Source organism: Pygocentrus nattereri, chromosome 10 (genome assembly GCF_015220715.1).
Source record: "Pygocentrus nattereri isolate fPygNat1 chromosome 10, fPygNat1.pri, whole genome shotgun sequence".
In the NCBI taxonomy this organism is placed as follows: Eukaryota; Metazoa; Chordata; class Actinopteri; order Characiformes; family Serrasalmidae; genus Pygocentrus; species Pygocentrus nattereri.
The window spans coordinates 28,373,673-28,385,567 of NC_051220.1; the positions used below are offsets into that span (position 1 = coordinate 28,373,673).

Consider the following 11,895-nt stretch of genomic DNA (forward strand, 5'->3'; position numbering starts at 1 on the left):
AGACATGTATACTTGCAACCAATTATGGCTCATTGTGATGCTACAATTCATTCATAAACCTCTTAATCATTTATTGTCCATTCTTTCAAATTCATCTCAGTCTAAATATGTATAGAAGAAGTATACATATAACTCACAAAATATAATAAACCTAAAACTCCCATTTTAAATCATGCAATACAAACACGCATTCTCCTGAACCCACTGTCGAGTCATTATCAGGTTCAACTCTCCATCTCAATAGGCTGGAACAAATAGTATCACCATGACAGCTGCTCTCCGGCTCTGTAGCAGCCCATACGCTTCTAACGGAGTAAAGTGACGTGGATCCTAAATATCCGAGCTCAGCTTATCCCTGAGGCACATCTTTTTGCCAGCTGCTGAGTGTCTGAGCACACTCCCGATAGCTCTCACACGATCTCCAATAACTACCACCACTCAGCTGCGGCCAATACAAGTAGGGTAACAACAAAGCACCCCCACTCAGACCTCTCAGAAACAGGCCTACTGTAGACAAATCAATCAAAACAGCTTTCAACTGACATGGTAGACATCAAGTATGTGGCAAATTCTTCCATAGGCACAGGAGGTAGGTATGGGGTTTGTCCTGCAGGTCACGAGCAGAGAGAGTGAGACCATGGGGATGAGAACCCAGAACCCAGGTATGCAGATCACAATATACAAGGTTTGCAACATTTCACCAGAACTATGCTACTCTTTGCTTGAGTTTTTGGTGTCCCCTGCTGGCATCTACGGTCTGGCCAAAGAATTTCATTACAATTTCCTCTTTCATAAGCATTCAAGCATCTAGACTTAAATGCAAGAACATGAGTGGTTTTGTTGTCATATTTCATTCTAAAAAGCCCAAAACTCAAGAAATGCAAGAGTACAGTCTAACCAGAAAGAAGGCAGAAAAGATCGAGCTACTGTTAATCTTAAAATGCATTCCCTTTTATGCAATCAGAAATAAAAAAATATGCTGTTTTCTATCATGGATTAGTAGAAAATTTTTAAAATAAGGAAGGAATAAAAGTGAAGAACATCAGAATAAGGATATTCTCCTAGACATTGAAACATTTCAGTCATTCTGTTTCTCTATCAGAGTAGATTTGGGTATGGTCTCAAGCATTTTGGTGAGTGGTTATTAAGAGATGACTGGCCCCTGAAGTGTGCAAATGATATGAAAATAGAGTTAAAACACAGACATGAAGGTACAGTTGCATGCAGAGCATATTAAAAAAAAAAAAAAAAAAACACATCAAATTGTATTTTTTTAAAAAAATAAGTTAAAAGAACACATCCACAATTTTTAGAGCACAATTTCTGTGTTAACTGCTGAATTAAACAAAACATTTTTTAAAAAAGAAACACTTCGTTATATCTTTTTCCAGTATGTTTAACAGAACATGTAACAGTAATTGTGCATTAAAAGTCGCAGAACTGTCTTCTCTGGACATGTTCACTTATTTTCACTTAGAAAATAAACAAAACTTTCTGGCTGGGTGCACAAACTTTTGCATACAACTGTATATGAATCACGGACCCAAAAACACAAAGATATTATTTCTGGACCCAATGTTGGGGTGAATGTTGATTTGTAAGACTGCAGCTAAAACAAAGAAAATTCTTCATATGATATGGGATGTTCATACAGCAAGACTAGTTCTCTCCAGTTCAGTTCAGTTTCAGCATTATTTTACAAGACAGTTTTCTTCGATTAAATCTGCAGCACGAGGCCAGCAGCAGAGATGTTGTCTCCTCCTCCTGCAGTCTGATAGACCTCAGTACACACTAGCACAGGAGCCACACAGATTTCATAGTCGTCCTCAGTCCAGCAGGAGACGGGCCGAGACTCCTGCAGTGGAATCCTCTGGCTTCCCTCCCGTCTGCTGACAGAGAAAGACTCGTCCATGATCAGCCTCGCTTTGCTGGTGTCAATGTCCGCGGACCCGCACACGTGGCGGTTGGCTGTGAGCGAGGCTTTGGCCACGGCTGACATTGTGTTCTTCCACTGGGAGCCGCGGGTGACAATCATGGCTTGGAAGGCAAGCGTGTGGACATGCAGTCTGGTAAGGGGACGGCGGGTTGCGGTTTCTTTGTGCCGTTGGTTAACCATGCGGTAGAGCTCGCGCATCTGGTCCAGCACAGTGGCTACACGAGGGTTGGGGTCAGACAGCACGGTCACGTTACTGCCACGGAACAGGCTGAGGAGGTTGGGCAGCTCCTGCTCATTCATGCCCAAAGAGTCAGCATGCGGCAGCACAAACGCTAGAAGGTCTGACATCAGGCCCTCATCCACGAAGCTGGCCATTTCAAAGTGGACACTGGTCTGAGGGGAGGCTGAGGAAAGGATCCGTGTCAGGTGACTCAACAGAGCTTCACGTTCTCCTAGAACAGAGACAGTCATCAGCACAGGACTGCAATAAAACATGCACATTAATTTTCACAGGAGGTACTGGGACAGAAATGTCATACATGACGCATCAAACTACTGACAGCTGAAAGATGAATTTACATTAGTAGGCTAATGTTTGGGCACCTTTGGTCAAATTACATGTTTTGTTGATTTTTAAAAGCAAACATTCACACAAATTCTCCATAAGAACACAATTCTGCACACTTTAATGCAAAATTACTGTTCATTTACTGAATTTACATTCTGGAAAAAAATCAAAGATAAAATGTGCAAAAAGTCATGATACCTTTTGTGTTTAATTTTTATTATTTTGTTTTCTAATACATTATTTCAGCAAACAAATAGAAAGAAAAACTGCAAGTTCTTTTTAGAGGTTGTGTTAACTAAACGGATAAACTTTACTGTTTTTTGCAAATATTCACTCATTTTGAATTTGATGCCTACAACACGTTCCAAAGAAGTTGGGACATCACCTTTGTGTTACATCACCTTTCCTTTTAACAACATTCAATAAGCGTTTGGGAACTGAGGACACTAATTGTTGAAGCTTTGTAGGTGGAATTCTTTCCCATTCTTGCTTGATGTACAACTTCAGTTGCTCAACAGTCCGGGGTCTCCGTTGTCATATTTTGCGCTTCATAATGTGCCACACATTTTCAATGGGAGACAGGTCTCCAGTCTAGTACCCACACTCTTTTACTACAAAGCCATGCTGTTGTAACGCGTGCAGAATGTGGCTTGGCATTGTCTTGCTGAAATGTGCAGGAACGTCCCTGAAAAAGACGTTGCTTGGATGGCAGCATATGTTGCTCCAAAACCTGTATGTACCCTTCAGCATTAATGGTGCCTTCACAGATGTGCAAGTTACCCATGCCATGGGCACTAACACACCCCCATACCATCAGAGATGCTGGCTTTTGAACTTTGCACTGATAAGTTCTTTTCCTCTTTGGCCCAGAGGACATGACGTCCATGATTTCCACAAACAATTTGAAATGTGGACTCGTCAGACCACAGGACACTTTTCCACTTTGCGTCAGTCCATCTCAGATGAGCTCGGGCCCAGAGAAGCCGGCGGCGTTTCTGGGTGTTGTCGATATATGGCTTTCGCTTTGCATGGCAGAGTTTTAACTTGCACTTGTAGATGGAGCGACGAACTGTGTTCACTGACAATGGTTTTCTGAAGTGTTCCTGAGCCCATGTGGTAATATCCATTATAGAATGATGTCAGTTTTTAATGCATTGCCACCTGAGGGATCGAAGGTCACGGGCATTCAATGTTGGTTTTCTGCCTTGCTGCTTACTTGCAGAGATTTCTCCAGATTCTCTGAATCTTTTGATAACATTATGGACTGTAGATGATGAAATCCCTAAATTCCTTGCAATTGCACGTTGAGAAAGATTGTTCTTAAACTGTTGGACTATTTTCTCACGCAGTTGTTCAAAGTGGTGAACCTCCCCCCAGCCTTGCTTGTGAACAACTGAGCCTTTCAGGGATGCTTCCTTTATACCCAATCATGACACTTACCCATTTCCAATTAACCTGTTCACTTCTGGAATGTTCCAAATAGGTGTTTTTTGAGCATTGCTCCACTTTCCCAGTCTTTTGTTGCCTCTATCCCAACTTCTTTGGAATGTGTTGCAGGCATCAAATTCAAAATGAGTGAATATTTGCAAAAAAGAAGTTTATCAGTTTGAACATTAATATCTTGTCTTTGTAGTCTATTCAATTGAATATAGGTTGAATAGGATTTGCAAATCGTTGTATTCTGTTTTTATTTATGTTTTACACAACGTCCCAACTTCATTGGAATTGGGGTTGTAGTTAAGTTTTTAAAAAGATCCAAACATTCAAACTTTGTACATGACTACACAAGCATTAAGAAAATTACACCGATGTGCCGAAAGTCATGGGATATTATGAAGCATTGTTACCTTAGGGAACAGCTTGGGAATGCCCATAACTGTACAAGTTGTGAGGTGGTCATAGGTCAGTGCAGCGCTCTTTAGCCTCTGTGGGATATGGGAGCAGAAAACCTACCAGCACCTCTGGTAACACTATGACACCGGGAAAAGTGCGCACCTGGGCTTGTGCGGTTGCTAACTGGACCCAAGAGAACTGGCAATATGCAGTGTCATTTGATGAGTCATGGTACCAGCTGTTTTGGGGTAATGGTAGGGTTTGTGTGTGACACAGACCCCATGAAGCCATGGACCCCAACAGTCAACAAGAGGCTGGTCGTGGTTCCATACTGGTTTAGGGTATGTTCTCATGGCATGGGTGGAGTTTGCTGGTCTGCCTAAACAGGTCACTGACCAGTGACTGCTACGTATTACTGCTTGGTGACCATTTGCAGTCCTTCATGGAGCCCTTTGTGGAAGAGCTGTAAATGGCCCAAGTTGTCCAGAAATTCTTTTAAGAACATTCTGGAGTGTTCAGACAAATAGTGTGTCCTGCACGTTCGCCTGACTTGAGCCCAGTTGAGCATTTATGGGATGTGGTGGAGAGGTTTTATTTACACCGAAGATCCTGCATCTGCAAATACCTACATGTCCAGCTATCCAGACGGCATGTTTCAATACCCATCCAGATGCCTTCGACCCATTTGTGAATTCAATTCCATGGCCAATTGCTGCACTTCGCTGGATTAGAAGGGCCTACACGATACTTGTTCCTGTCCCATGACTTCTGGCATGTCAATGTATAACAACTAATAATCTAATGATCTTTAGACACACTTTATTTTGATGGTCTACTATATGGTAGCTCAAATTCTAACAAACCACCTGGTAAAACTCAACAGATTTAAGGATTGGGACTAATGTTAGGGGTTGAAGTTAAAGTTTCAGGTTCAGGATAATGAAAAGGTTTGGATGAATTTCATTGATATTTTATTGAAATCGCTTAAGGGCAAGGTGGACATCTATTCACCTGAAGTAATGACCAACTGTAGTGGACTATCAAAGAACCTCTTCACGAAACACTGAGAAACCAACCCAAAAAACTAACAAGCTTTGTTAAACCCAAGCATAAAGCATTTAATTTTCTTTGTGAAATGCATTTCCCATTGACCTGAGTACCAGTCTTGCTCAGCACCTTTTTGAATTTGCCATACAGCCTTGCTAAAAAACCCAAACACCAGCAATATGGCAGATGAGTAGACAGATAATCCTGTTTTTGCTCCAGAGCACATCGACAGTTAAGGGCAAACCAAACAGAAATGACTGAGAGTAATGAACCATCAGTGTTTCCCATGGTGGCTGGAAACATTTTTCAAAAGGATTACTGAGGCAGTAAGAATAAACACCACGGCTACAATCTTTCAATACATTACAACCCTGCTGAAATCACCCATCATCTAATCACTGTTCAGCTTCCCACTTTTAGGAAACTTTTATCAGTGATTCCAAAGGCACAAGTTAATAATCTAGGACTATTCCTGCTCTAAGTAACCTTCAACAAAGTCGTGGTCTCAACAGACTTAACTACTGAACAATGACTTTTCTGCTTTAACTGAGCATCTGAAAAATATGAACATAGATAGATGTATTTAAGTGTCTTGCAGCCTTCTTAAGCATCATGGTTATGGAAAGAGTTTGTCTAAATAAGTAAACCTAATGTGCTTTTATGGAGGCATTTTGAAACCTTTGACTGAACATTAATTAGATTAAAGATGTGCCATTCTAACTGTTAATGCTAAAATATTTTTTAAAAAATGAAAATAATCTATTCCATTTTATGCTATAAGAGCATATTAGTAAGTATAATGCTTGTCTGCAGTTAACACTACCTTGCTTGAAAGGGAAGTTGTCCATCATCTGAAGGCCTCCCACCACCAGCAGGTCGGGCTTAAAGTTCTGCAGTCTCTTCTCAAATTCCTCCATAGAGTCCAAGTAGGGGTTGTGGTCATCACTGTGGACAATGTACCTGTGGAGAAGAACAGGGGAAGTCCATTTCCAATTCTCTCTACAAGTTTCTCTACAGCGGTGCATTTCATATCAAGCCACTCTTAACACCTTATTAACCATTAACCACCAGAATGTATCTTTAAAATCAGTGAAATTCTCCTTTAAATCTAATTACATTCAAACTGTCCACACAGCTAAAGTAGAAGTACGCAAGAAATAGTAAATTAAAAAAGGGCTTGAAATTGACTTATTCTATTAAATTAGCTGTAGGGATACTTTTAATAAAAATGAATTAAAAAGCAAATGTATACTTAGTAGACCAGTGAGGAGACTTAAGGGAGTCTAACTCATTTAAATATTTTGGTCTTAAAGCAAGTTTTTCCTGTCTTTTATTATTTGAGAATTTTATTAAATAAGATTTCTGAATGTGATAGAAGATATTAAGCACTCAGCTTATACCAGAACAAATCCAGCTTAAAGACAGACCGTTTGAATCAACAACACTGCACAACAAGATATGCCACAGGGCACATGGCAAAGTAGGCTTGTAATTTACATAACATGATTTGCAAACAGAACTACCTGCATGAAGTTACATAACTGACTTATTTGTCTACAATAAAGCAAGCTATGTATAGCTATTATTTATTACTGGCATCATACACTCCAAATAAATATCAGGATGTGATATGTTAACAGTGTGTAAGCAGGCAGAGTGGAATCTGACTGGTTTCATTCATTTAAGACAATCCAAAAATGCGAATGACTGCATGAGAAGTCTATTCTTGATCATCACCATGTCATCATCACAGATTTATGGATTGGTCATCTCTATAGCTAACAAACTTCATCTCCACCTTGAAATTAACTGGAAGCTTGTGGTGAAGTGGATCAAGGCAAAACTGGCTATCTACCAATAATAAGGCCTACAAGCAAGCTCACCTGTTGGCCCTTCGGGAGGTGTACTGCCCCCAGGTAGCCCCAGAGGGATACTCTAAGATCAAGTGGATATCTGGCTCCTCTACTGTGTTCCCTGCCACTACAAAAAATAAATAAAATAAAAGTTACAAAAGAGATACACAGGGATAATAGACTACTCACTAAAAAGAGAAGCATTATTACATAACAAATACACAGGCATAATAGAATACAAGTTACACAGTTATGTTAAGCAGAGTTAGAGTTTACAGGCAGAACTACTAGTAGTTATTTCAATACAAGCAAAAAAAGGTCTACTGACTTTTCAACCAGTGATGCAACTAAAATTTTAATGAACCAAACCCTAACTCTGAAAAATGAAAAGATATATACAGCTTATCTAGTATATACAACTTTTCTATATTGCACTCATTTGAAAATAGCTCAAGAATGTTGCTCTTGCCATAATTAATAGTGTATATTGTTTGTTGTATATTATTATAAATCAATTCTAGCATTCTGAAATCAGTGCAGTTAAATTGCCACCTTCATATTGATGCATTACAGTGTCACAATCCATTTTTTCACACATATTTAATTCTATTTCTTTAATCTGAGATAAAGAAGACAGTGGAGGCAGCATCTTACCTGTAATGTGTTGTGAGAGAACATCGTTAAAGTCTGGGCTGAAGCTGCCCCCCAAAAGCACATCACAGCCTTCACTGGCCATCCTGCCTGCCATAACTGGAGCATTACCCCCAACCGACCAGCGGTTTCCAGGCAACTCTCGAGAGGCCTCCACCAGCTGACTGAAGAGTGTGTCGTTCATCACAAACCTCCTGCGAGAAAAGGAGAGTTGAGAACGGAAGAAGGCAATTAGTCATACTGCAAAACCAAACATAACACAATGCGAACTTGAGCAACAGACCCTAAAAGGTAGCAAAGACAGAGAATGAAGATATTTATCAACAAATTATTGTAACTAATTCTAACTGTGCAAAATACTTCAAAATTAATAAAGGCCAGCAGAAAGGCGGGTATCTGGCAACATGAAGCCGGTTTACAGCAGACAGAGGAGAAAAAAAATCATATCCATGTTTTTTCTGTTTCTGACAGAAGTCAATCAAAAATAATCACATTAATGTCTTACTTTATCCAAATACAGACACAGTAGCTCAAATATAGACAGAGTATCTCAATATTCTGGCTTAGAATTGTGACGTAGTATTTAAAAATAATGATTAACCAGAAATCATTTTTGGACATGTTATTTCAGAATAGCATGTCTAACACCTAGATCTTTAAATAAGTAAAAATTCTAAAATTAAGTTATTAATTTGACAAGTCAAATTTGGAGAAAGTAAATCACTAATTTTGGGGGGGGGTCAAGAAAATATGCCATTGTTTTGAGAAAATATTTTGAACGCATCTATTATTATTATTATTATTTCAACATGACATCAAAAACTTAGTTGAGAAAATAATTAATTTCAAGTTAAGTCAAAATTCTGTCTAACTGCTGATAGCAACAAGGATTCTTTTTCTTCTCTACCGGGTTCTGTAGCATCCAGACTTAATGTTACATGTAAGGCTTGAGTGAAAGATTTGGATTTATCACTCAAATACAATTAAATTTTTTTCATATCTGAAATACAAACTTGACATTCATAGCAGAGCGCTCTAGTTTCCCAGAGTGCAGTGAACACTCTCTGAATAATTTAAATGAGTCAGCTCTTAGGCCTATGTATAGCCAGTCATTTTAAATTACAGTTGGCAAAAAATGCATTAGTGAGCAACGCAATCATGAAACGCAACACTATCATTATGTTATGGCATTGTAAGGCACTAGTTTTTTTTACATACATTATGATTAGAAATTCTTAATACAGTTCCTAATAAATAGTAGTGTGCATAAAAACATTCATAAACAAACTTGTCTTGACTTCAAGCTAATCTGAAGTGTCATCTGTTATCCTTGGAATGAAGCAATTGGTATGTGCACAGTCTTGAAATCTGAGTACCATGGTATAAGCAACTGTATATATACACACTAGAAGAGTTCTGGTTAGTCCCTCCTCCATACATCCAACTGCAGAGGCCCACCTGATACCCAGTTCACTAACTAACTTCCATAAACGTAGAAATATTTAAAACAAATCCTGGTTTGAGTGAGCAAATGATTAACTCCACTCATTTCTGAGCTGAAGGTAAACACATTAGCATAAACTTCAGTCTCTGTACTCTGGTCACTTACTCCGACGCAGCTCCAGGTGCAAAGAAGTAGGCAAAACTCTGGGCCAGCTGCTCTGCGTTCTCAATGTAGTCATGATGGAGAGGCTGATCAGTCGGCTGCAGTCCAATTTTGTTCAGTAATGTCACACCATCCACAATAATGTCCACACAGCCGCCAAAGCCTGATAAGCAGAGAAGTGTGAGATGACACATAGCTTATCATCGCTCAGAGTCTCTGACTGGTTTTGCCAGCTCCATTGTCTCAACTGCAGCCAGTGTTTAGAAATGGAGTAGACCAGTAGTCAAATCAAGCCGTGTAGACAGTATCTGCATGTAATGTTTGTCAGTCCACTTTTACAACACATCATATCTGATCTCACAATTACGTCACTCTTAACTCAGGCCTTCCAGCAAAATGGTCACAGATCAGGTCACAGTATTTATCAATGCAGGAGAACAAGAAGAGCAGGAACAACATGCTAATGGGGCCTATCATTTATGTGCAGTGACCAGATATACTATGTGACCATGGTGAGCCCATTTAAACAAGAATATTTGAGAATATGCTAATAATATAACACATACACATATCTCTTGTCTATCATGTGAGTGAAAATGTTTCATTGGCTCTGAAGACAACATCTTATAATCCTTTGTTATGAGCCAATGCCTGCAGTGCCAAATCTCTGGACAGCTGGTTAAGTTCATTAGCACATGCAAAGAATTGTGACTGATTCATCAGCAACAAAGACTGTGTCAGACGTTTTCATTAGGTCTTATCCTCTGAATAATTACAGCGGAGCACACCAAGTAAATCTGTAGACACAGTATGTACATTATCTAAAAACGTTGTAAAAATGGACAGCCATGAAAAGCAATGCAGGCAAAACACAGCAGGGCCTATGTAAAACAGACTGGGGAAGACTGCTGGCTGGCAGCATGCAAAATAATCCCTCTGGCCACCTGAACAGGTAAATTAAGACCATATGTGGCGGTTAAGTCTAAGAATTAGGCCACTCACAGCAGTACAATGAAAAGACATTTGAGACATATAACTGGCTTGACGCACTGACTTGTAGCAATCTAGTAACGTTTACAGCACTTACAGATACTTTATCTGAATGAGATGACGAAATTCGTTTCGAACAGCTCTGTTAGCTCCCAGTTGTTGCAACCCTGCTACTGCTGTGTTAGAAATCATCGTTAAAGTAACCCAGTAAGACTAATAGCTCAATGAATGAATGAATGGAGCAGATAACGTGCTGTCTTACCTATGGCGACTCTCGGCCGGGCGACGTTGTTAATACCCACTTTCCTCTCAGCCCGGAGAAGAGAGGACAGCACGGCGTCCAGCCGTTCATCCAGCACGGACCGAGGAGAGCGGAGCCAGAACGCCAGCAGAACCGCGGAGAAAGATAGAACGGTCCCATATTTCAAACCAGAGCGCAGCTCAACGGCCATCGCAGACAGACTACACTTCTCCTCAGCTCACCTCACCCCGCTACTCGCCAGGCTTTAATGAAGTGATCACTGGCTGAATGCATACGATAGTAGTAGAGCGAAGAGGAGGAGGAGGAGGAGGAGGCGGAGAAGGTGGGGGACAACAAGCCGAGTATGGACCCGTCACATCCGGTTCGAGATCTTTTACAGTGGTCAAAATAAAAGCCGCTGTGATTTTTTTCATTTTAATCCAGTGTCCTGACATCACACATTTCATTTGAACGAGTGAAATGTGAGAAATATTAATCAACAATGTCGTGTAAAAATCAAAATTCAACCTTTACTAGTATTTTTGCTAGGACTTCTATTTTAGCCCGTAAGATCTCGGTTCTCAGCGCTGAGGACAGTTCATGGCTGTGACGTGTTAAAATTCTGATCATTGGTAGACATGGTCGAATTTGTGCTGTGCTGGTCAATGTCGGCTGTTTGTTACCAAAACAAATGTCCATGTCAGACGTTTTATTTTTTGTGAGAGAAAAAATCTACAACTTACAATTAAATGTGCTACTGAGAAATCAATTCAAATACGTAATAATCAGAATTTTAACATTATAAAATATTACTTAGTAAAATATTCGATTTAGAATTACGTTTTTACGTATCAACATCTTGAACTGGATCTTTACACGCCAAATGTCATGTTTTGTAGTACTTTGTTACTTAAATTCAGGCGTGTTGGTAACCTGTTATTCTCTCTCTAAGCAGTGTGGGGTTTTCTTCGAACAGAACATTTTTACTCTCGTTGGACTCTAGAAGAAGAAAACTATACAGGTGACTGGGTACGCACATACTGTCAGCTCGTTTCTGTCATTTGTAACAGCAAAAGCGAACTGAAATCTTATTTCATCACACATCTCAAACGTCATTCTGTCTGCTCAGAACTAAATAAATAGGGTAAGTTGTTTTTCTGTAGGGATGTG

General features: G+C 39.7%; 1 protein-coding gene across 1 annotated transcript; it reads right to left on the bottom strand.

Moving 5' to 3' along the window:
• Positions 1-1,331: 1,331 nt before the first annotated feature.
• Positions 1,332-11,067, bottom strand: adpgk2 (ADP-dependent glucokinase 2). The gene is made up of 6 exons (XM_017699717.2): positions 10,747-11,067; positions 9,498-9,657; positions 7,892-8,082; positions 7,268-7,364; positions 6,208-6,344; positions 1,332-2,388 (listed from the first exon to the last, which is right to left on the bottom strand). Exons 1-6 carry the CDS (start codon positions 10,934-10,936, stop codon positions 1,718-1,720), a joined length of 1,446 nt encoding a protein of 481 aa, XP_017555206.1. The 5' UTR covers positions 10,937-11,067; the 3' UTR covers positions 1,332-1,717.
• Between the last annotated feature and the right edge of the window lie 828 nt (positions 11,068-11,895).